At 39.6% G+C, this 27245-nt stretch overlaps 1 protein-coding gene across 1 annotated transcript in view; it reads left to right on the forward strand.

The window, feature by feature from the left end:
- Positions 1 to 27245, forward strand: part of ACSS3 (acyl-CoA synthetase short chain family member 3) — a 124439-nt gene that overhangs the window by 56929 nt on the left and 40265 nt on the right. The window contains exon 9 of the mRNA XM_034772167.1: positions 11791 to 11894. Coding sequence (XP_034628058.1) covers positions 11791 to 11894 — 104 coding nt within the window. The remainder of the gene's footprint in view (positions 1 to 11790; positions 11895 to 27245) is intronic.

The following is a 27245-nucleotide window of genomic DNA, read 5'->3' on the forward strand; positions in this document are numbered from 1 at the left end:
AGTATAGCGTTTGTGATGCATGCAGATGCTAAGTATATTCACATGATCTCTGTGCAGTGAGGAGGTGATACTTTTCTCATTTTACAGTTGGGGAGCTAAGATACAGAGAGATTAAAGTCAAAAATGTACACTAATTTTGGCTGCACAATCTGAGCAAGCTGAAACCTGATTTTTCAGAGTTCTTAGCTTTATATGGCACTCCCATGTTCAAAGTACAGCTTGCACTGAATTCAGTTGCAACTGTGAGTGCGCAGTACTTCTTCAAATTGAAGTCTCAAGTTGGGCACCCAGAAATTAAGGAACACACAGTTATGACCACCTGTGAAAACTTTGGTTTAAGTGACTTGCCTAACACCAGATAAGAACTCTGTGGCCGAGGCAGGGATAGAATCTAGTTCTCCAGAACAACATTAACCGTGCCTTAACCACGAGACTTTCCTTTCTCTTCCTGCAATCCCCCTCATAGTTGTTGGGAGCTGCAGAGTGACCATATTTCCTAAAGAAAAAATGGGACACTCCCAGCCTCTCGCCCGAGGCATCCGCCTTCCCCTCCCATGTTCTCCACCGTCCCTGCACAAGGCTGTCGCCCATCACTGAAACCCTGAGGAGGGGCCCTTCAGGAGTCTGTCACCTGTCACTGGAACCTTGTTGCCTGTGGCTGCTGTCTCCTGTCGCTGGAACCCTGCCAGGGCCCCACTGGCTGCCAGCTCCAGAGTCCGGCAGCCCCTGGGGCTGAAGCAGAGAATGTCGGGGAGGTCTCTGGAGGTCTGTGACTTCCAAGACCTCCATGACATAAACGTAGCGTTACTTATAGGGTAACCTTCTAACTTCTGCAACCAAGCAGGGATCCTACTGACAAGTTTCCTTTACTACACAGCCTTGATTGATTCCTTGAGCACTGTCCATCTTGTGCACTAGATGAAGCAGGGGTCCTATGAAAAAATAGTATGTGATCATGTAATTAAAGATTGTATCATAGAATGTCAGGGTTGGAAGAGACCGGAGGTCATCTAGTCCAACCCTCTGCTCAAAGCAGGACCAATCCCCAGGCAGATTTTTGCCCCAAATCCCTAAATGGCCCCCTCAAGGATTGAACTCACAACCCTGGGTTTAGCAGGCCAATGCTCAAACCACTGAGCGCAAATTACATAAACAACCTTAATTCTGGTATTTCCTAACCGTTCCAGTCCTGTCTCCTCCTCACCCTTGGCTCCTTGTCCCAGTTCCATTCTCCTTGCTTTTCTAGTCTCTGTTCCTCAGACTTCTGATCCCAGTCCTTGCCTAGCCAGTCCTAATCTTCCACTCTGGGCTCATGTTTGAATCCCAGTCTACTCCAGCCCCAGTTTCATCCAATTCCATTCCCTCATCCAATTCCAGTCTCCTTGCTCAGCCAAGCCTAGTACCCCCCTCTCAGCTACTCCTCTTATCTTTCTCTCTTCCTCCCTCCCTCAACTGACTCCCAGTCTCCCTCACAGGACTCCTCCCAGTTCTCTGTATGCACCCCAATTCCTTGTCAGCTTTTTCTTCCGTCTCCCACTGGTTCCTAGTTCCAGGCTTCTTGTTCACTACTTGCAATCTTCCTATCCTCCAGCTCCTCATGTGATCTGTGTCCCCAGTCCAGGTGTCCTTGACCAACAAGTTCCAGTCTCACTGCTCAGCCAGTCCCAGCCTACCTGCCCCGTCTGCACCGTACCCAGGCCCATTCTACCCCCTTCCAACTCTCTTGGTCTTTCTAGACTTTGTCCTAATCTGCTCCATTCCTTCCCCATGGCCCAGCTTTTGTCCCTTCAGCATTTGAATTAAGGGGCTTCCTCCTCCAGCCTGCCTGGGTGCCAGCAGGTGGATCATTGAGAGCACATGAGAGACAGGCTCCCTGCTGTCCATTCCGGTGCTTGGCCCCACCCTGTCCTGGAGCAGCTGGAAGTGACAATTACAGGGAAAATCTAGTTTTGCCCCTGTTGCCTTTGAATGAAGCATGTTCTGTTGCTCTGTGGAGACGGTACATGCACAGTGCATTCACGCATAGGAGATGTGAGGGAATGGAGCATGCTCAGTTACTCTGTGAGGATGGCATGCAGAGTCTGGTCAGCATTAAGAGCTGTGAGAGGGATGAGCATGCTCAGTGAGGATGGATTCTGGAGATTTTAGCTGGTAAAATCGGAGTCTCTACTGAGTATGTGCAAATTGTGATTTTTTTTCAGAGACTTAGAACTTGACCAAATTTGACTGGATTTTCACTGGGATGGCAAAAGGCACATCCCTGTTACAAAGGTCACCCCCTGTCAAATTTCAAGTCCCTGCTGCAAAGCCTGGGGGCACTAGTTTTCCGAAGAAAAGTTAGCCAGAATTTTTTTAACGTGCCTTGTTCTTGGAAATGGCTGAACAGTTTTGTCTGAAACTTAAAAAAAATCAATCTGAGGCAGACAGCTGGCATGAAAAATCTCAGTCGAATTAGTTACAGTTTGATAAATTATAAGCAACTGAAAACAGTGTTTTTTAATGGGAAGTGCTGGGCAATCTTAATAGGCAGTGCAGCCTGCCCCACTTATAACATATGTGTAATTTATTTTTAGCAAAGACATATTTAAGTATTTCTGTTTAAAGTGCAGTTAAACAGTAAAATATGACTATAAAATTGGAATCTGGATGTTTCTTATCTGTGATTATCTCTCAGTGACTTCTGCATCAAATTTGGTCAGCTCACAAATAGAGACAAAGCCTTTAAGTACCAGTCCTAAAAACTCCTTCTGGGATGCGATAGTTAAGCTGTTCTTTCTGGCTCTGGCATCACCAGTAATAAAGATTGTGCATCTGGAACCTAGCTAACCATTTGGTTCATGTGTGATGAAGAGCAGAATCTCTGAACATGTATGTGAGACCTTTTGGAAGACTCCAATGCTGCCAACACCCAGCTATATATCTCCTTCTCCTCAGCAGATATGACTCATGCATCTCACCGATGTCACGATGCCTTCAAGAGACGAGCACCTGGATTAAAAAAAAAATCTGTCTTCATTGGAAAGGGAGAGTGGGGAAAACACTTGGAGCTAGTCAAGGCAGTATCTTTCAGTTGTCAAGATAATGTTAGATGATAATAAATTGTATAGTCAGTTGCTTAGCCATGCTTTGGTTTGTTATGAAATATACTCAAGAGACCACATAATCAATGTCAGTCACGTTTATTGCTACAATCCAATAATAATATAATTCAGGAAAAGGGTTCTATAGGATACTAGTCTCCAGGAAGCCGTCTTTTTGTCCCAGTTCCTTAATTTGTTGTTCTGTTCCTTTCCTTATTTTTGTTCTGAATACTAGCTTTCCAGGTATTGGTCTGTGAAGGTACCTTCTAGGTTTGTATCATGGTAGAACAATCATATAGCTTGTCCTCTTCCTTTGGGATATTCCAGTACTGGCCTGTGAGAATAACTCCCTACCTGTTGCTATGATAAAATACTCGTAAATCCTGGTCCTGACACCTTTTCTATCTACTTAATCCAAAGCTTACTTCAGGTAATGTAAGATGTTATGTGATATTTAGTATAGGATTATAGAAAAGGAATAGGCCAATTTAGGCTATTTAACTACAATAATATGTGTATTTAATGCATTCTAATACATATACTATAATATATATAAAATGTATGGTGCAAATAATATATATTATTAATATATATATGAATATATATGCTAGCCAGCATATATTAGTCAGCAGTAAGGTTTAGAGGTAATATAAAGATTATTACTTTTCCCTGGTGGTACTCTGGCCTGTAAACTGATGCTGCTGAACAGTATGGTAACTACAGGCCTATTGGACCATAGAGTGATCTATTTTAAACATAACTTCAAGGAGCACACAGTGAAATTTAATTTTATCTGCATAGAGCTCAAGTTATTGTGGCTTTGTGCAGGGGAAATCTACCCTAACAACTTGAGGTATGAGACAGCTCCTGTGTCAGACTGCGGACATAGAATACTAGTAGGGTGACCAGCTAGCAACTGTGAAAAATTGGGGTGAGGGTTAGGGGTAGTAGGCACCTATATAAGATAAACCCCTGAATATCAGGACTGTCCCTATAAAATTGGGACATCTGGTCACCCTAAATACTACCCACGTGTAACAGAGGTATTAGGCATTATTTACCTTGGATGAAAGACAAATATGAGGGGTATATAGAAGTATACAAAATTATGTTCTTGTATTATGAGACAGGAAGAACAGAAGTTACTGATCTGGTGTTTAAAAAATGGCAAATTCAAACTAATAAGAGTAAATACTTTTCCAAACACCACGGAATTAAACTGTGTAACTCACTGCTACAGGAAATCATTGAGGCCACGAATTTACCAAGAGTCAAATATAATGGACAACTGGTCTGATCCAGTATGGCAGTTCCTGTGCCCTACTAGATCTGTGCAATTGTAGATCACATAGCTCTGATCCTATTAGAATCCTTTGCATCAATTTATGGGAGTTCTTGTGAAGTCTCTTGCAGTGAGCTGAGGATGTAATGACTGACATGTTCTCTGTGGCCCTTTCGGTACAGCCCTGCTGTGCATTTTAAGTGGTGTGGAGATCATGCATGGGTCCTCTACACCAAGGGAAAATTCATCCAGAGAGAAGAAAACCACTACCAACAAAAGCCGTAGAATTAGATTTAAAAAAAACCCCAAAGTATGCAAACTTATAATTTAATAATTTGTCTTTTACGTGTTCAAATTATACCCGTCCATAGTCTCTAGATACATTTAGAAAGAATTAATAAAAACTCCATAATACATCCACCAACTTATGTTAGTAAATGCAAACTAAATCCCCAGCCAACCCCTTCAGACATCAGTTTGGAGACAAAGGCAGAGATCTTGCTAGGGGCACCACTCTCCCTTGTCAGGTAAAACTGGAGTACAAATTCCGGAGTGGATGGCTCTCCACTGAAAATACTCTTTCATGTGTTACACCCTAAATGGTGAAACTTAAAAAACTGTCAGGTCAAACACCTGGGCTTTCAGAAAATGGTATGAATAGAGAGGAATGTTTTCTTTTGTACTTAGGAACAGTGCCAAAAAAGTACATTATGTATTAGTCTTTCAAGATTGGATCCTAAATGCACTGATCTAAAGCTTTATGTAGCTTAATTCTTCTTCAGTGCATTTTGGATTGAAGCTTAATTACATTGATTTATAATGTCAGGAATCCAGGTTTCAGAGACAACGGTTTAGGACATGTTCACTTAACACAGAGGTCACAAGATCTTTTGCATATCAAGTTCAAGGATCAGGACTGCAATAATAAATGCATTGGCATATTGTAAGCATTAAGGTTTAGATGCAATTAAAAATATAGAATTGTTCATACCAGGACTTTTTTCATATGTATACATATATAGTGTTCTGCATCACCTACACACTTTTGATTTACTCTTCAGTAGGAGAAAATAATTCCATATTTCTTTTGCTTTAGTCTATTTAGCTATGACACTCTTAGTACCTTTCCCAGACATGAAGAAGAGCTGTAGCTGTAAAGCTTGTCTTTCTCACCAACAAAAGTTGGTCCAGTCAAAGATATCTCACTCATCTTGTCCCTCTAACTTTAGGCAAGTCTTTTTAAAGTTTTCTCTGTACATTTATGTCCCCATCTGTAAAATGGGGATACTTATATGACACTTAAGAGCTTGTCCTCACTGCATTGTTAGCTCAAGCTATAATTTGAGTTTTGCCCCTAACCTGACTCCCGTGCACACACACATACAAGTTTCTAGCTGAAGCTACATGGTGTTTTAAGTTCAAACTATCTGGCCCATTCAGGGAAGGATGCAAGAGGTTGGGTGGGGATGCTTGAGGCTCCAGTTATGCAGCAGTTAGAGTTAATAACAAATCATCAGCTGCTAACTGAATCACTCTGTGCTGCTAACCAAGTCTGTCTGTTTTAGTTTGAGTGTGGTCATTCTCATTCAGGAAGTTTTCAACCTTTTTTCATTTGTGGACCCCTAAACAATTTCGAATGGAGGTGCGGATCTCTTTGGAAATCTTAGACGTGGTCTGCAGACCCCCAGGCATCCACAGATCACAGGCTGAAAACCACTGTTCTATGGTAACGACGACCTTTCACAGACCACTTAGACAGAATCTGTGGACCCCCAGGGATCCATGGACCACATGTTGAAAACCACTACTCTAATTCAAGGTGGGCTACCTCAGGTAGACAAGCCCTTAGTTTTTTAATGTTTTCACAGTATAACTGTGAGATTTATTTTAATTCATTATAAAACCCCCAAGATGCATGGATGAAGTTCGACAGAATAAACACAGGCTGATAAATTTAGGTGCCCATGTTTAGGTTTCAGAGGTGGTGTGACTCTGCACCTCTCCTTAGCCCTTGGGTACCAAAATATAGAGTTATGTGCCTAATTATAGGTTTCCAAATTGGAAACGTTTGGTCTGTTTCTACTGTAACCCATTCATGCTGTCTTGTATTGCCTGACTCTTTTGAACAAACTTAGAAACTTCCTCATCTATCCTCCTCTGTTTGCCTGCTTCAACTTGCCACAGGTTGCTTTTTTCATGGCAGCAAAATGATATATATAAATTGGACTTAACTCTGATCCTTGTGGCAGTTGTAGTCATCATTCTCCATCTTGAACTGCTATGTAAAGTACTCTCTCAAGTCATTGTTAATTCAGAGGATGGACACTGATCCTAATTTACTGACCCCTAATTGATAATCAGTGGTCTCTTTAAAACTGCACAAGTTGTTTTTGTTTGTTTTGTTTGTTTTCTCCCACCCTATTAACTTTTGGCTACTACTAGAAAATTGCCTAGCATGTAGAGCGATGCTGTGAATGGAGCCAAAGACTCATGTCCAAGGAGAGGAAATCACAGTTACAGCCAATAGTATTAATACAATTAAGATTAATTGTTCTAGTTAATACAGCTTTCGTTATTCTTTGGAATCTTGCCTCCTGAGATGTTTCCTTTTGCAAACAATTAGATTGCTCCACTGAACTGGAGTAAAAAAAATATTGAAGAATAACATCTCATTTGGTGAGCTCAGTTTAATTTGTGAAGGAATTAAGTTTCTATTATAAATCTATTGGGATGGAACATTGCTATAAGCTTCCTCACAGCAGGATCCTGCTAATGCTGCAAAGAAAGGAATACTACTATGAATCATCTCAACCCCCTTTCTCTCTTGGGTTGTTATCATTGACAATAATTGGAAGTGTTGCCGCACACGAGACATTTTGTCCAGTGTGTTACAGTGAAACTCACTGAACGATGACTAATAAAGAATTATAGTGCCAAACAAACTTTGCGTTCATTAATGTATAGAATTGATTGTCAATTTTTTGTAAGGGAAATGTCTATGAAAATAGTACACTGTTTGACACAAAACCATATTCTTCAAACATGAAGCATAATGTTCATGTGACTTTATTATGTGATTAAAATACTCTATATCAGTGGGTCAAGCATGATGAACATCACACACAGTCTCTTGCTCACTCTCTCTCAAAAAAAAAAAAAAAAAAACAACCAACCAAAACAAACAAAAACGTTTTCAGGAGAAATGCAGAACCCTGAATTCACGTTCACCAAATTAGTGAAATATAAACAACTTTCAAATATTTTGTATGTATTTGTAATGATTATGGGCTTAGTCTTGCACACATGTATGTGTGTAATTTTATTCACACAAGTATTCTATCGAGGTCAATGTGGCTGCTCATGTAGGTACAGTTATGCAGTCATTTATCTTTTATGTCTCTCTCATTGGACCCAAATTCAAAGTTTTCTGCTGCTCCTCAAAAAGGAGGGGGTGATTGATCTAAGTTACACAACTTCAGCTACATGAAGTTGATGTACTTAGACCTACTCACCGCAGTGTCTTCACTCCCGTACTCCGCTGCGAGAGGTGTAGGCGGAGTTGACAGGGGAGCAGGTGGTGGAGTACGGGAGTCGATGGGGGAGCGCTTGGGGGTCGATTTATTGCGTCTAGATTAGATGCAATAAATCGACCCCTGCTGGATTGATCGCTGCCCGGCAATCCAGTGGGCAGTATAGACATACCCTAAGTGTCTATGGACAGATACGGGGTATAAGAACAGGCACATGAAAAGTGGTGTGTGAATTATTTGGAAATGAGAAGTGCATGTGATATAATATAACAATGGGACTATGCACGTGAGTAAAGTTACTGTGTAAGAGTTTGCATAAGATCTGTAGTCTGCTAGTATGTTCTAAGTTCTAGATCCTAAATAATATTTTGTGTTGTAGGGACCTACTTAAAAAGCACTTCAATTCACCTTCAAGACCTTACCATACTGAAGGGGGAGTGAAATGAATTTGTAGTGCTTCATGAGGGATGACAACTTGTGACAAAGCATATGATAAAACATGATGTTAAAAGCTTGTGTGGGTTTAATACATGGTTATAGTACTATTTAATTTAATAATAATAATAATTAATATAAATGCAAATAGCACCTATTGCTACTGCCAAAAGGTGCATCTGTTTCTGCTGCAGTTTGCTAGAGAACATCCTCCAGATGAATAGAATTCTAACACACGTTATGATGTCAAGTACATACAGCATCAATTGAGTGTTTAATGTGCATGCAGAGTATTGTTCAGCAAAGAGGTGGCTATAATAAGTGTGCTATCTTATTGTACTATTTGGAAATCTAAATGATTTGTAAACTCTTAGAATATGGAACTTTCAACAGGGTTTCAAATGCTATATATATCGTCTCCATTGTTGTTTGCCTCTGAAATTTACAGGTTGCTTTTAAGCCAGTCTCTCTCTGTCTGTCTGTCTCTCTCCTAGGTCTCACATAATTTACAAATTTTCAAAGTATCATTTTTATTTCATATATGACTTAGAAGATTTGCTTTAAGATTATTCATGCACATTGGTTGTAGTTCTGGGAAGGGGGTTAGCTTCAGTAGTTGCTAGAAATCCCATTTTGAAATTACTGGTTCAGCTAAGGTTAGGAAACTATTGAAAATCAACCTTAAATTGGAACACTGTTTACAACTTCAACTATAGAGAGACTACTGGTCTTTCCATAAAACAACTTAATTTCTGTGTAATTGGTTTCTTATTGTCTCTGATACTTTTTCCCCACTTGTTTTTGGTATCTTCCCGTCATTTCTTGACTTCTTTTCCTGTTTACACAGGGTCAGAAGTGCCCACGCTTCTTGCCATTCCTTGCAGTCCATGGTACAGGTTTGTAGGCTTGGAGGTCCAGGCCTTTTCTCTTGACAAAGTCTTTCCAACATATTCTCAGTCTTCCTTTCTTGCTGTTCGCTTCCTCCCATGTTTTCTTTGCTTGTCGTCTTTCTCCCATTCTTATCACATGTCAAGCTCACCTCAAACGTGCCAGCTTATCGGTCACTGAGAGTCCCAAGTTAATCATCCTTCTGCTTTCTTCCCTGTACACTCTGTCTACCCTCTGCATGCTAGCCATTTTCCTCAGTATATTATTGTCTACTACTTATTTCCTTTTCTTCCATCTCTGTAAGACCCACCATTTCCAAACCATACAGCAGGTGGGACAACCATGCAGCAAACACTGTTCCTTTCAGTTAGTTACTTAGTTGCCCATCCCACAGTACTTCTGTCACCTTTTTCACATTAGTTTCTTGTTTTCACTTTTCCAGTTCTTTCTCTGAAGGCACTAAATGTACTTCCCAAGTACACATTCTTTCTTCTGATTCAGTTTTCTCCTAAAACATCAGTCAACCTCTTTTCTTCCACCTTCCCTACTTGCATAACTTCAGTGTTCTTTGTGTTTTTCTCAGGATTAGTGAGTAGTGCGTAGCAGTTAAAACCTACATTTATCATTCTTTCAAATTTCTGTCTCATTACAAATATTATATTTATAGTACTCCTTCCCTTCTTAAAGCCATGTTGCTCCTCTTCTATAATTTCCTATACCTTGCATCTCAGTCTTGCTTCCAAAATTCTCTCAAGGGCTTTGAGAACCTGACTTAACAGGATGATGCCCCAATAGGTGTTTGGATAATCTGCATCATCCTTATCCTTCCAAAAAGGCACAATCAATCCCATTCTTCAGTCATCTGGTATCCTACCTTGCTCTAATAAATCACATATCTGTGAAGCCATGTTACTGCAGTATCTCCAGTGGCCTTGATCATATCAACAATTTTTATGTTCACCAATTGCTTTACCAATCTTTCTCTTATCCAGTGCTGCTTCTGCTTCCTCTGTAGAGATCAGTATCTTTTGAGACTTCCACATACTTGTTGGTGCTTGCATTTGCAGCTTTCACGTCTCATTTAACAGCCTATGAAAATATGTTTTCCATACCTCTACCATCTCCATAGAGTTACTCACCACATGATTCCCATTCTTCTCACATAAAGAATTCTTCATACTTTGTGCTTCATTGTTTCTCTATTTGGCCAGCCCCCAAACCAATTTCCTGCTACCATCTTCCTCCAGCTTTCAGTATCATTCCTCTTTTGCCACCATTCTTACCTTAGCCAACTGCCTTTTTAGCCTCAATTTTTGTTTGCATTTTTGATTCTCATGATCATGAGCTGCTTCCTCAAACTCTCTGAATTATTCATTCTTTCTTTTTAACTTCTCTTTTACATCAGACTTGCACCACCAGCTTGTTCTCTCTGAAAGCACCCCATCTTACCACTTATTCTGCCACGTTACCTCTGCTGCTTTGATGAAACATTCTTTAAACTTCCTCCATTCTCCCTCCACTGACTTCATTGTTCTTGGCAAAGTATGAAAGCTTTCCTTTACTTTTTGGCAGAACTCTTTCTCTCCTCCCCACCTCCATTTACATAACCACCAATGCAATTTCTTCCTCAGCATCATCATCTTTCCTGGTTTCTCAGGCTGCGATTTTTTTTTAGCTGTTAGTACTTTGTTGTTCTGCCACATAATCTGTCAGTATAACCTTTTTGTCTTTCACCATTTTCATATGTTCTCTTCTTATCAAAATATAGTCCACCTGGGGCATGCTTTTTCCACTGTAGCATGTCACCAGGTGGGATTCTTTTTTTTTGAACCACGTATTTGCCACTGAGAACCCATTAAACAAACAGTGCTCAACCCATTTCTTTCCTTCTGCCTTTTTTACCAAAGCTAGATTTACCCTCCATTCCATCTACTGGGCACCCTTCACCAGCATGGCAGTTTTAATCACCACTAACAAGGAGTTACTGTCAACCATGACCACTAACTCTGCCAGATCATTTCTAAAGCTCTCCGTCTCTTCCATAGTTCTACCTTGTTTAGGAGCATATGCTGACATAACACACGCAATCCTACTCTCTATCTTCAACATTCTGCCATCCATTGTTCTCCTTTATACCCTTATGAAAACCTCAGCAATCTCCGGGCTCACAATCAGAGCTCCTTTTTGGTATATTGTATTTGTTTTAAGAAGAACAGGAGTACTTGTGGCACAGCTATTGACACCGTACACAATTTCTATATTTTATCTGTTTTAAATTTAATACATTTTTATATTTAAGTTTACTCTTCTTGAATTGTTAAGCTAGTCATGGTGTCCCAAGGCCTTCACATTTCAAAAAAAGAGGCTATTTTTAAGTATTATATTAAGAAGTATACATTAATATCCATAGAATGCAATTTCCATTCAGTAAGCTGGAACAGAAACACACTTTCCACCCTTCAACATCTTGGACATAGAACACATGTTTCTAAAGTTTATAGAGAAATACATTCTTTTTCTGTTTTACCTTTCCTTGTCAAGCATTAACATCTAAAATTTTTACCATTTTATTTAGGTTCCGAACATTATTTGTAGCTGGTGAACGCTGTGATGTGGAGACATTAGAATGGTCCAAAAAAGTCTTCAAGGTCCCAGTGTTGGATCACTGGTGGCAAACTGGTGAGCACTTTGCAATATTGTTTGAAATTCTCCCTCTCCTTCCCCCTCACCAAAGCTTTACAGACTTGATTCCTGTTTTCTGCAAAGCAATCACTACAGGTGGATCCTTCCATCCACATGACTTTCTCTTTATGTTTGCATGGGGTTCTATTTCTTTAAAGATCCACTTATGCTTTTCTGGATGGGGGCAGAAAGCAGTACATATTTATTTTAAACACACTGTTTGCTAATGTGGAAAACACAATATAGTGTTTTCTGATACCTGTGTTTAAAAGATTTAACATCATTATTATCATCACTACATTTTCCATCTGTAACTATATTATACATGTACATGTGTTATCCTCTCACACAAAACTTTGATCTATTAGAGAAGATTTTAGATTTAATTTATACACTTTCAGTCTATTTTATGTATGAAAAAATATGACACACTATAGGCTCCTCAGTTTTTGGTCATGTTCCATTTGGACCTGATCCAGCACCCATTAAATGACTACCATTGACTTCAGTGGGAGCTGGATCGAGCCCGTAGGTCACAATGGGAGAATCAAAAGCACCAGTGTATGTGTAACTGTGTGTCACAAATTCTGGTGACAGTTAGACAGCTTGGTTCTGGCCGTTAGACTGAACGGCTATTTACCATAACTCTGAATTACGTGTGTGTGTCTCTATATATATGTATAAAATTATCAGAATGGGCTTCATGTGTTACATAAACTAAGCACGTTAGAAAAGCCTTATGCTTGTTTTTTTTTTTTTGATCTCTTTGTGCCAAGAATATTCCTTTCAGTTTCTGTTCATCACTGTTTGAATATAGAATTTCACAGATCTTTGTATGAGGCAGAAAGCTTTCTGCCTGCTCCATGATGGGTGGCACATGGAATGGGCATGAGGCAGAAAAATGTGGTTTAAGGATACAGTTGCCTGGAATAGAGAAGTTTCTTTAGTTCTGATCTGATCTGATTTGATTTACCATATACAATAAAACCAGTCTAGTGGGCTTAAAGTGCAGCTTATTTGTATAAACTTTTCAATGTGAGATATTCGAAAGATAATGGTGTTGCCTGTTACTTAATCCTTGTGCCTATTAGTTGATAAAAATAAAAGTGTTACAGCATGGAGAGAGAACCTATTTTTTTTTCTTCCTGTGTAACTTTAGTAATACTGAAGGATAGATTCATAAATAAAACAATCCATTTTCATTTCTGATAGGTTTGAATAAAACTTGTGCCGTTCTATGCAGCTAGTGCACCCAGGCTTAAAGAAAAGGCTCTCTGATGTCTGAGAACAAACATTTGTCATTCTTAGCAGGAGACTGTGTTTCATATTAGTTTTTTTTTAACATAGCGAAATCTTATGATGATCCTATGTCAGTCTGTTGTCACTTTGAAGAACATTTTATTAAGTGGATTTCCATTGTTGTGAAAGATTACTGATTCCTATACTAAATAAGTCTTCAGTGCATTAAATCATACCCTGTGGAGATCCATTCAATTACATTTGAAAATTCTGAGCTTTGGAGCAAGACAGTTCATGCCAGATAATGCTGGATGACTGCTGTAATTTAAGCAGGTGTTAGACAGTTCGTTTGGTCCTATGAATCAGAGTACATTTTATAAAAGTATTACAGAGGTAAAGAATTTAATAGTTATGAATTATTGACAATCTGGCATAGAGAGAGAGGAAATCTCTCAGACAGGCAGGTCCCTAGCTATTTAGGGCTTCATAGGTCGATACCAACGCCTTACTCTCTACCTGCAAACCAACATGCAGCCAATGCAGATCAGAGCAAAGTCACAGATTCCAAGGCCAGAAGGAACCATTGTGATCATTTAGTCTGACTTCCTGTATGACATAGGCCAGGGAACTTCGCCAAAATAATTCTGAGTGCATATCTTTTAGAAAAATACATCCAATCTTGACTTTAAAATTCAGTGATGGAGAATCTACCATAACCCTTAGTAAATTCATCAAATGATTAATTACACTCACTATTAAAAAGGTAAGGCTTTTATTTCCAGTCTGAATTTGTCTAGCTTTAGCTTCCAGTCATTGGATTGTAATTGTACCTTTCTAATGAAGAGCCCATTATCAAATATTTGTCCCCCATGTAGGTACTTATAGACTGTAATCAAGTTACCTCTCAACCTTCTCTTTATTAAACTAAATAGATTGAGCTCTTTGATTCTGTTACTATAAGTTGTGTGTTTCTAATCCTTTAATCTTTGTTGTGGCTCTTCTCTGAACCCTCTCAAATTTATCAACATCCATCTTGAATTGTGGGCACCAAACTGAACACTGTATTCCAGCATCAGTCGCACCAGTGCAAAATATAGAGGTAAAATAACTTCTCTACTCCTACTCAAGATTCCCCTGTTCACACACGCCAGGATCATTTTAGTTCTTTTGGCCACAACATCACTCTAGGAGCTCATATTCAACTAATTATCCACTAAGATTCTCACATTTTTTTCAGAGTCACTACTTCCCAGGATAGAATCCCCAATCCTGTAAGTGTGGTATGCTCACAGTTGCCACATTCTGCAGTAACTTCAGTTTTCTAGATGATTTAAGGTGAAGTTCCATGTACAGCACATTGCTGTAGTGTAATATTAAAATGACAATGTGATACCATAATAGCAAGGCCGCATCTGAAAGAAATATTTATGCCTTCTGGACCAGATGCAGATGAAAAAATGTTGTCCTGATTACCGCTGCTGTGCGATCATCTAACAGCACTTGGGGTTACATCAGTACCCATAGACTGCAAACTTGAGTAATAAATGATAGAGAAACACACCCTCATTTGTATGGCCGGATATAATTCTTGCCATATGTTTGGGTTGTTTCCCCAGTCTTACCAATTTCACTTCCTTCTTGCCTAGGCTGAGCTTCAGCCAGTTATCCATGGCGCAGCATCTATCAAATGCTAAGTAAGGCATTAGAAAGCATGGTTGTCAGTGGCATATTAAAATACCATAGTACATATCTCCTTAATCGGTCTGTATACATTTGGAGTAGAAAGAAAGAAGATGAAGCCCTGAGGGACCACTCTTTGACAGAAAAGCATTTGCCAGCAATGACCATCTGGAACCTCTTTAGGAGATAGGAATGAAGTCTTTGAACCCTAATGGAAGAAAATGGGGCAAGTCAACAGTGCTTCATGGCCAATGGTATTTATGAGAGCCGATAGATCTGACAGTATCAATATGTATCAGAGGGGTAGCTGTGTTAGTCTGTATCCACAAAAACAATGAGGAGTCCGGTGGCACCTTAAAGACTAACATATTTATTTGGGCATAAGCTTTCATTAAGGTGCCACTGGACTCCTCAGTATCAGTATGGATACTTGATCTTTATCAGCAGATCATCTAGCAAGGCATCCAGAATACTGCACAGTCTGTACCCAGATTGACAGGGGTCAGGGAGATTTTGTACGTCAAAATGCTCTGAGAATTGTTTTGCCACAGTACCCTTAACCAAAAATGGAAAATTGCGATCCTGGGAAAAATCTGGCTATTATCACCAGCACCAAGTGATGGCCTCACAACAACTTCCTTTACAGAAATCAGCAACCTGTCCTACATAGGTCATTGGCAGTCTCTACCAGCTGGGGATGCTGTTCTTCCCTGCTTGCCTTGCTCAGAAAAGAAGCACTTGGTTGCAAAGCACAGATTGTAGCACAAAATATTCCTAACGTTTCTAGTATCTCAGGGAGCATCATTGGCCTAAACTTAGCCAGAACAGGCTTAATCACTCTGCATCTGCTGAAGTGGATATTTCAGGCCAATCAATTTTCTCTTCAAAGTAACATGCAATTTCCTCGCAATGGGAGGTACTCGCTTCAGTTGGAATAACCAAAGCTGTCCATTACTTGAAACAACTCTGCTGATCAGGAGTAAGCCAATGCTAAAAAATAAACTCCTGTTTGCCTCATGCACAACAACTGCAAAAAGGCTCTAAAATTGTTATAGTGCTATTGGTCAGATCCAGCCCACTTCTGTCATTTGGTACTTTAGACATCTTTTTCTCTCACTTTATTTGTCACAGATCACCTGTAAACCATGATGACATATTAGAATGGAACCAGGGAAGATGATATCTAGGGGTTGGGTCATTTAATCAATAATACATTTTTTGTTTTCTTTTAATTGCTTTTATAGAAAGTCTTATGACAAATTATATACACATTTGTTAAAAAAAAACATTAAATACATAATTTGCATATCTTAGAAGATATGATTGTATGTGTTTGGAGTAGGGGAGGTTTGAGAGACCCACCTATGGATGGGAGTAGTGCATTTGAACATTGTGTTCATCTATGTATAGAGAAGGAATAATTTTGTTTTGGTTTTATGCATATATTAGTGCAGGTGCTTGGTTTTTGCATATTTATAGAAAAATAATACTTTGCATTTAAATAGCACTTTTCATCTTCAAAGTGGTTGTTCAAACATGAGCTAATTAATTCTCATAACACCCCCGTGAGGTAGGTAAAGTGTTATCCCACTTCCACAGATGTGGAAATTGATGAAGAGAGATGACTTGCCCCAAGCCACACAGCAAGTCATTACAGATTCAGGGTTAGAGCTCTGAAGTTCCTGTGCTCAAAGAAAAAGTTTCCTGTCATGCTTACATGTGTTTTGTTCTGTGTGTGTGAGTGAGTGATGGGTAATAGAAAAATACATTTGGGTCCCAGCATTATGTGTGTATTGGTGTTTTAAGGGAATATAATTTGCCTCTGGCAGGTTTTTCTAGTTAAGCATTCCAAATAAATATCATGTAAGGTACTTTGACAAAAATATCTTTGAAGTATCCTAAATCTTTTAAAATTCAGGAATTATAATTGGTATGTCCAGTTTTCCAAGGAGGTGCCCATTTTCCTTAGCATGGATACATGAGGAAATACTGAGAATGGATTACTCCCATTAGAGCTGGAACCTGGATTTTAGTAGAGGAATATAATTGTCACTCCAAGACCTCTTCATTGCTGTAATTGAAGAGGTGATGGTTGTGAAAGTTTGCATTAGAGAGCCTCCTCTGCATTGAGCTGTTAGATATTCAGTGCCAGTAAAACAAAGATATTAAGTGAAATTGTCCATCATTTTTTCTGTCTTCAAAAAAAGGTAAACAAATAAGATTTCCTTCTATTTCTATTAAGTGTAGGAAGCAAGGCTCATTTGACTTGTAGATACAAGACAAGGAGATATCTGAGATCTGACTGAGGAGATATATGAGCCATTAGCAATTATCTTTGAAAAGTCATGGAAGAGGGGAGACATTCCAGAAGACTGGAAAAGGGCAAATAGAGTGCCCATCTATAAAAAGGGAAATAAGGACAATTACAGACCAGTCAGCTTAACTTCTGTACCTGGAAAGATAATGGAGCAAATAATTAAGTAATCAATTTGCAAACATCTAGAACATAATAAGGTGATAAATAACAGTCAGCATGGATTTGTCAAGAACAAATTGTGTCAAACCAACATGATAGCTTTCTTTGACAGGGTAACAAGCCTTGTGGGTAGGGGGGAAGTGGTAGATGTGATATATCTTGACTTTAAGGCTTTTGATACTGTCTCGCGTGACCGTCTCATCAACAAACTAGGGAAATACAACCTAGATGGAGCTATTATAAGGTGGGTGCATAACTGGTTGGAAAATCGTTCCCAGAGAATAGGTATCAGTGGTTCAGTCATTCTGGAAGGGCATAACGAGTGGGGTCCTGCAGGGATCGGTTCTGGGTCCGATTCTGTTCAATATCTTCATCAATGATTTAGATAATGGCATAGAGAGTACACTCATAAAGTTTGTGGACAACACCAAGCTGGGAGGGGTTGCATGTGCTTTGGAGGATAGTATTAAAATTCAAAATGATCTGGACAAACTGGAGAAATGGTCTGAAGTAAATAGGATAAAATTCAATATGGACAAACGCAAAGTATTCTACTTAGGAAGGAACAATCTGTTGCACACATACAAAATGGGAAATGACCGGCTAGGAAGGAGTACTGCGGAAAGGGATCTGGGAATCATAGTGGATCACAAGCTAAATATGAGTCAACAGTGTAACGCTGTTGCAAAAAAATTAAACATAATTCTGGGATATATTAGCAGGAGTATTGTAAGCAAGACACGAGAAGTAATTCTTCCACTCTACTCCACGCTGATTAGGCCACAACAGGAGTATTGTGTCCAGTTCTGGATGCCACATTTCAGGAAAGATGTGGACAAATTGGAGAAAGTCCAGAGAAGAGCAACAAAAATGATTAAAAGTCTAGAAAAATGACCTATGAGGGAAGATTGAAAAAAATTGGGTTTATTTAGTCTGGAGAAGAGAAGACTAAGAAGGGACATAACAACAGTTTTCAAGTACATAAATGGTTGTTGCAAGAAGGAGGGAGAAAAATTGTTGTTCTTAACCTCTGAGGATAGGGGAAGAAGCAATGGGCTTAAATTGCAGCAAGGGCGGTTTAGGTTGGACGTTAGGAAAAACTTCCTAACTGTCAGAGTGGTTAAGCACTGGAATAAATGGCCTAGGGAGGTTGTGGAATCTCCATCATTAGGGATTTTTAAGAGCAGGTTGGACAAACACCTGTCAGGGATGGCCTACATAATACTTAGTCCTGCCTTGAGTGCTGGGGACTGGACTAGATGACCTCTCGAGGTCCCTTCCAGTTCTATGATTCTGTGATACAGTCTCTTAAAGAAATCTCTCCAACTACAAATGTGATGTCCACTCAGAGGGGTCTGCAACTTATTCACACATACACCTCTACCCCGATATGACGTGGTCCTCGGGAGCCAAAAAATCTCACCGCCTTTTGGTGAGATTGTGTTATATTGGGTACGGTCCGGTACGGCGTACCGGCAAGAGCCAGTACGGCACGCTGGATTGGACGGCTTCCCTGGCAGTGATTTAAAGGGCTCAGTGCTCCAGCCGCTGAGGGGAGCCCCGGGCCCTTTAAATAACCACCGGAGCTCCGGCAGCGAGGCTCGGGCAGGGATTTAAAGGGCCCGGGGCGCCACACGAATTCGGATATAACGCGGTAAAGCAGCGGGGCTCGGGTGGCGCTTTAAAGGGCCCGGGGCTCCCCGCTGCTGTACCGTGTTATATCCGAATTCGTGTTATATCGGGTCGCGTTCTATCGGGGTAGAGGTGTACTTTGAAAGAGAATTGTACAAATCTGCTTTTGTGGAAATAAGCTGCCATAAATGGAGTATGTAAGAGCAGTTTGAGCATTAGGTATCAAGATAGATATCGTGGTGTTTGGCATAGTATGGCTGCTCAAAAGGTGGCTGTTGTTTGTATAACATAATAAGGGCCTTGAGTACTCTGTAGCACGAGACCAAATTCCCTGTCAGCAACCCGATAAATTCCATCGCAAAGTTTAATTTACTCTGTCATCATGAAATATCCTTCATTCCCGTCCCTGTCTTCTCTCAAACACAGAGAATGATTATTATAATTACTGCTGTTATTTATTATTTGTATTGAGGTAGTACCTAGGATCCCTAGTCGTAGACCAGGACCCCATTGTCCTAAGCACCATATAAATATATAACAAAGAGACTGTCCCAAAATTGCTTAGCAATCTCAGAGCTGTGGTTCATAGTTCACAATACTCATTGATACAAATATTGTTACTGACTGTTTTTGACAATGATTATTTGAGAGGATGGGTTTTTATTATGTTCTCCATTATGGCTGTCAATTAATTGCAGTTAACTCACGCGATTAACTCAAAAAATTAGTCACGATTAAAAAAATTAATCGTGATTAATCACAGTTTGCACTGTAAAACAATAAACCAATTAAATTTTATTAAATATTTTTGGATGTTTTTCTACATTTTCAAATATATTGATTTTGATTACAACACAGAATACGAGGTTTACAATGCTCACTTTATATTATTATTTTTTATTACAAATATTTGCATTGTAAATATGATAAACAAAAGAATAGTATTTTTCAATTCACCTCATACAAGTACTGTAGTGCAATCTCTTTATTGTGAAAGTGCAACTTACAAATGTAGATTTTTTGTTGTTGTTGTTATTACATAACTGCACTCCAAAACAATGTAAAACTTTAGAGCCTACAAGTCCACTCAGTCCTACTTATTGTTCAGCCAATCACAAAGACAAAGAAGTTTGTTTATATTTACGGCAGATAAAGCTGCCCACTTCTTATTTACAATGTCACCAGAAAGTGAGAACAGGTGTTCGCATGGCACTTTTGTAGCTGACATTGCAAGGAATTTACGTGCCACATATGCTAAACATTCGTATGCCCCTTCATGCTTTGGCCACCATTCCAGAGGACATGCTTCCATGCTGATGACGCTTGTTTAAAAAAAAGTCTTAATTAAATTTATGGCTGACCTCCTTGGGAGAGAATTGTATGTCCCCACTCTGTTTTAGCTGCATCCTTCCATATATTTCATGTTATAGCAGTCTTGGATGATGACCCAGCATATGTTGTTCATTTTAAGAACACTTTCACTGCAGATTTGGCAAAACACAAAGAAGGTACCAATGTGAGATTTCTAAAGCACTCGACCCAAGGTTTAAGAATCAGAAGTGGTTTCCAAAATCTGAGAGGGAGGAGGTGTGGAGCATGCTTTCAGAAGTGTTAAAAGAGTTACAGTCCGATGCGGTGGCATCTGACTCAGTTGATGAAAATGAACATGTCAGTCCACACTGGTTGGGTCCTTATCGAGTAGAATCCGTCATCAGCATGGACGCATGTCCCCTGGAATGGTGGTTGAAACATGAAGGGACATATAAATCTTTAGCGCATCTGGCATGTAAATATCTTGAGACAGCTACAACAGTGCCAAGCAAAAGCCTGTTCTCACTTTCAGGTGACATTGTAAACAAGAGCGGGCAGCATTATCTCCTGAAAATGTAAACAAACTTGTTTGAGTGATTGGCTGAACAATAAGTAGGACTGAGTGGACTTGTAGGCTCTTTTTTTTGTACACACTAGTAGAAAAGGGTTTAAAAGCAGCCGTAGCGAGGCTGCGCCAGAGGCAGCCAATTGGAAAGGGTCTGAGAGGAGCAGCCAGTCATGGCCTGGCAGGCTCATATAAGAAGGGCTGCAGGGCAGAGCAGAGGGAGCCACTCCCTGGAGCTTGAGGAGGGAGGTAGACTGGCTGCCTTGCAGGCTGAGTTCAGCAAGCACCCTGGACATAGCAGTGCTATAGGCTGGTGCTGCAGGCTGAAGCCCTGAGGCTAGGGCAAAGAAGGTGCTGGGACTGCGGGGAAGTGGCCCAGGGAGATCCACAGAGGAGTCGGAGGGGATGCAGTAAGTGGCTGCTATCTACAGGGTCCCTGGGCCAGGACCCAGAGTAGAGGGTGGGCACGGGTCCCTCTCCCCTGCTCCTCACCACTGGCGAGGAGGCTAAAGAGTAGACTGCGCTTGCCACTGAAGGAAGTGGCTGGACAATGGACTGCAGTCCACCCAGAAGGGGGGAACACGGAGTATGGCCCAGCCAGAGGGTAGTGTCATGAAGGGGACGCCACGGTCCTGGGAGTGACATGGGTCCAGGAACAGAGGTGAGTCACGCCCTGTCACATGTACATAATCCTACCTGTGAGTTCTACTTTCATGATAAAGAGATTGCACTACAGTACTTGTATTAGTTGAATTGAAAAATAGTATTTCTTTTTATTTTTACAGTGCAAATATTTGTAATAAAAATAAGTATAAAGTGAGCGCTGTACATTTTGTATTCTGTGTTGTAATTGAAATCAATATATTTGAAAATGTAGAAAACATCCAAAAATATTTACATAAATGGTATTATATTATTGTTTAACAGTGTGATTAATCACAATTAATTTTTTTAATCACTTGACAGCCCTATTTTCCATAGATACTCCATACGCTTCAACTCTCATAATGCCCATGTGACCTGTCTCAGATTCTTCTTCTCCCCACACGTGTCAGGGATGATGGCGTTAGATTCCAGTTCTCTCTTTCCAACCCCTGCTACCTTGCTCTATGGAACAGTGCAGGGAGTATGCATTGTAATCCAATTAATTCCCCCATCTGGGGGAACCTTGCAGAGCAAGAGGCAGCTGCTAGCAGGTCCCATCAGGACAGGTTGACAAAAGAATGTTGGGTTTCTGATTGCAGTAAAATAGTGAATTTCATAGAATCTTCAGAAAATGCCAAAGTATGATGTGAAATCATGAAGCCTACAGGGTTCTGACTGAGATGAGTGAAGCAAGACACATGTCTCAGAGCTATTGTTTCAGTTTACAGTCTGTTCATACTTTTGAGGCCTTCACTGCAGCAAAAAAGGCTAGAAACATTTTTCTTTTTAAATTGGAAGCCGAGATTCTGCAGCAAAACTCTGGAAGAAAGGGGTGAATTCTGCAGAAAATACCATAGCGGTGAAACGCTTGGGTCACTGAACTTCGTGTTTTGCAAAATCTGGACTTGTCTCAGACTTTCATATTGGGGATAGGACAGGTAAGTGGCTATCTTACTTAAGAAGTTATTTTTGAAAGGGTTAATAGTCTGAGCTCATCTACTTAGAAGTACACAACATTATCTGTGGCCTCTTACTTTAAGCAGTTTTTCATAGGGACCATAGTCATGGCCATGACCATATCTAACTAATAGTCTGGCTGGCTGGGTATCCCATCCTCTACTGTGGACTATCAAGATATTTCAGAGAAAGGAACATTGTAACTTTTTAAATTTTTGTTCTTTTTCCTATTTATGCAAACATTGCGTCATGAGTGGGGAGCTCTTCCTGATTCCATCTGGTGATCAGTTTTTCCCCTGAGGTCTAAGGATTGATAGCCTTAGTAATTTTGAATGTATGGTAACTAGTGTAACTGCCAGGTGACAGACTATTGATTTATATAATGGTGAGGGGTGAAAACATTATCTACTATCTATCACCTTATTAATGCAGTCTTAGCATATTCTTCACATTTTGACTAGTAATGTGTCTTACTTAGACTGGCCACTAGGACTGATCTTTCTGCTACCTGTAGTCATTCGGAGTCACCATTGTCTACATTCCTCCTCTAATCTTGTATCCTCATGGGATTTCTGAGGCTCTTCTCCGGATGCAGAAGATTCTAATCCAGACACTTAGCTGGCATCTGCTTCATTAATGTACTCAGATTTGAGGATTATTTTCCTGCAGAAAAGTTTTAATTCATTTCCACATTCTCCACTGGGCACTCAAGAATGTTTGCTTTAATTATGTTTATTCTTTAAAATGATCATCTTAGTTGGAATAAAATTGTTACAGGTACCTAAGTTTGCTGTGGGCAGCTGTTCAGTGCTACTCACTCTGATCCATCTCATCATCCTGCTGGATGTGGCTTCTATATTCTCCTCCAAAGATGTTTTATCCCACATGAATTACTTCAAATATGCATTTGACAGATGATCAATCTTCCTCTGCATCATGGGAAGTGCTCTAGGCAGCAGAGATGGTGCAGGTTCAGTGACTGAGGGAAGGAAAGCTGTGTCTTGAAAAAGCTTCTAATCCCTTTGGTTTTATTTTTAGAAATGATAAAGGTTTGCCTATGGGTTCAGGGAGCCAGTACCGGGATCTGCTCCAGTAAATTAAAGCACAAACAGCTTGTGCTCTCTAAATTGCACAAGTTTACTGGTTTCCTCACAATGGTCACCTCTGCTTCTCTATAATTCTGTATTCTAATTTATGGTATCCAATCTGTCACCCACCTTGACTTTCTATATAAGTTTAGCATATTTTAAGCGTTTTTGTTTCCATCTGATTTTAGTTTCTCTGTGCTGCTTAATCTAATTAATTTCCGACTGTTATTCCACATGCAGTTAAGGGACCTGCCGTAATAAGAATAAAGCATTATAAATGCCCACCCCTTTTCAAATTTCCTTTATGCAGTTTTGATGGTTGGAAACAAAGGAATTGTAAAATGATCTTCAGTCATGGAGCTCATCTCTGAGCTATTTTTAGGATGCACTAGATAGGAGAATGTAGGGGCGGGAGGGGGGCGTTTGTGTAAGAAACAGTGAGTTAAGTGTAATGCAGTCTCAGCTTGGTGAGTGAAAGCGGCTGTGACAGCACCCCCAGTTTGTATATTTATGTGAAAATGTTACAGGTTGCTGATGTCATTCTTGTTGCTTGGCAACTGTTTTTTCCCTCTAGTTCATAGAACAGAGTCCTCATTAGTGTCAAGTAGACAATTTTACTGATGATTTGAGAACAGGAAGCCCAGAGTTAAGCTCCATGAATCTAGTTTATGGGAAGAATAATCCTTTGCAAGATTTAAGGCAGCCTTGATGAAGATTTTCTTGAAGAGAGAGAGAGAGAGGGAGAGAAACAATTTATAAAATGTTAATCCCTGCTGCAGAGAAATTTACCTAAATTACACAGTAATAATCTAATCATCCTCTTCCATCATTACAGTATAACTCTGCATAAAATATATAATGCTTTCTCAAAATGATTAAACAGTAAATGGTTAGCACTGAGATGTGTAATTACTTTTTATAACATCCATTTGTGTCTATTAAGTATTTCATCATGTATCAGTTATAGTATTACAACTGGAAGAGAATAAAAAAATGGGTTTCAATTAAAGCATGAAAATACATTTTATAATCATATGCATTGCATTATTTTGTGCATCTTTAAATCTTTAGTCCTATTATCTGAAATCTTCAAAGTAAGACCAAAAGCATTGCCTGCTCCTTCTGTCTGAATTGCTCAACAATCACTCTGCTCTTGCAAATTCCATTTGAGAATTCCATCTATAAATTTCAGCTGCACTGTGACTGACTTGGAGCACTACAAGATCACTGGACTTTTATTTCAACCCTTGTCATAGGCAACCAATTCCAGTTAAGCTAATGAGTGTTTCCCAATAAGCTCAGCTAATTGCAGCCACACTTCCGAAGTTTGCAAGTTTTGGGTGTTCTTTGAAACCCCAGAGGCGGGCAGGTGTGTGTGTGTGTACATTGTGTACAATACAGTATATAAATATACAGTACAAGCTGTGTTATCTGGCACTTTATCAATCAGAAAGCTCTATTAACTGGCATTTCTGATAGCTTCTAATATAAATCTTCAATCTAGTAATCCGGACTAGTATAATGCCGAGGAGGTTATGCAATTGTACATTCTGCACTCTACTTTTAGGCAAAGGAGGCAAAAGACAAGAAACAAGCTTTTATCCGGGATTTATTAAAAAAAGCAGATTCCTGGGTATGTCATTGGGCTGAATCTGTAATGACCCTATCTCCTACACCTTCTTCTACATCTACAATCATAATTGATGTTGATAATGATGATCCTGAGGCACTGCAAGATCCTAAAGTGCCTTCTGAATTATCAAAGAAAGATTAAATGATGTTCAGTATAGTTTTAGTGTTAAGTGTATTTTTAGTGATCTGGGTGTACACCATGCACTGCCCATAGTGATATGTAGTGTCATAAGATTACCTACGGTATAGAAAACTTTACCAGTATACACCTAAGTGCTTCAAGAAACCAACCACTCTGCAGTGCAGTGCTACTACTGGATTGGTGAGTACTTGTTTAGTATTTTATACTTTATTCATTTGATTGTATTCTAATTCTTTGAAAATTGGTATTCCATTGGTAAGTATAACTCTTAGTTAACTGGAATTTTTGATTAACCTGCACCCCCAATTCCGTCAACATGCCAGAAAGCTTTTACTGCATAATGTTTACACACTGGATTGAGAGAGTTCGGCAAAGATCTTGGGAATTATACATTTTCATTATTGAATTGAATATCATAACAATTATATTACCATGAGAGTGTGGTTTTCACAAATGAAACACATGTTCATGAGAGCAGGCGTGCGGTGACTACTGATGTCTGGAGGCTATAGGAAGAAAAAGGAGTTGTTGAGTTCTCGTGTGACTACATTTAAAAAGAAACACAAATTCTCTGAATGAACTTGAGTTTTTGTAATTTTATAAAGAAACAAGCACTGTTTCTCCAGACAAAATAATCTTTTAAATATTTTAACAGGTATTGTGACTTCCTCTGGATTTTGTATATTTGCAAGAAATGACAGAAATAGTGTTATCAGGGTTACCTGTACCCAGTTACAGAAATGCTGGTTGTGGCTCCAGAGTCCAAGATCAAGTTTATTTTTTATTATGGTAGTACCAGGAAGCCATAGTCAAACTCAAGCCCCTTTTGTACTACGTGTTGTAAAAGCATAATAAGGTCTTGTTTGCCTACGGTATTTGTACTGAGTTAAGTATATTGGTTTAAAAGCTATTATAGTTAAATTGGTGCATCTCCCAGTGTGGGTTCATTTATACCAATTTATAAGCGCTGTATTGGTGTAGCTTATTTACCAAACTAAGCAATGCTGCTATAAATACTCTCTCATTTGAATAATTGCATCCCCACTAGGGGGTATACCGAGTTTAACTACTGGTTTAAAACAGATACAGTTAAAACAGTGTATAGATGAGTTCAGAAAGACAGCTCGTGTCACAAGGAGTTTGCAATCTGAGGTTCTGATTCAGAAAAGCATCTCTGTTCAGGAAAGCACTTAAGCATGTGCTTAAGTCCCATTGACTTCAGTAAGATTTAAACACAGGGCTTAAAGTTAAGTGCTTTCCTTAATGGGACTAAATAAACTAGATGAACAAAAATTGGGAAAGAGGAAGTAATAGTATCCTCATCTTAACTAAGACTTGAAGATCACACTGGGAAACTGTGACAGAATGTCCCAATTTAGTACCTTAACTTCAAGGTCATCCCTACTCTTACAAAGGAAACAGTGGCAGCCACCTGTATGGGTTATGTCGTGTCACAATCCCTTTGCCCCATCTGTCTGATTTTAAGTATTTTTTTAGGATGTAAGCTCTTACTCTGTGACTGTACAGCAACTAGCACAAGGGGGAGGTGGATCTGATTCTTACTGAGACCTCTGCGTGCTACCATGATACAAATTAATAACGATACTACAAAGAGCTTTGAGTAGGAGTGGACAATGAACAGCAAACGTGGCCATAGCCAGGGGGACTGTTACATGCAGATTTTGTGCAAGGGACTGGATTGTACTGTGAGAGTTTGTGTATCAAGGAATCTCTTTGGTACTGAAGACTTTCCGATTTCTCTGTCCTTAGCCCCTCCGTCGTTTGTTGTTTCTGCTCTTTTTTGTTTTGTATCTTTCCTCTTTTCCATTCTGCGTTATACATCATCTTTCCTCTGCCTCTTTTCTTTGTTTTTTAGATTAAATTTCTGTGTTTCAGTTTCTGAATGGAGATAATCAGGATAACCTTTGCAAATAAATTGGGTGCCTTTTAAGGTGTCACATACAGTTCATCCCAATGAAGC

Source organism: Trachemys scripta, chromosome 1 (assembly GCF_013100865.1).
Source record: "Trachemys scripta elegans isolate TJP31775 chromosome 1, CAS_Tse_1.0, whole genome shotgun sequence".
NCBI classification, from domain to species: domain Eukaryota; kingdom Metazoa; phylum Chordata; order Testudines; family Emydidae; genus Trachemys; species Trachemys scripta.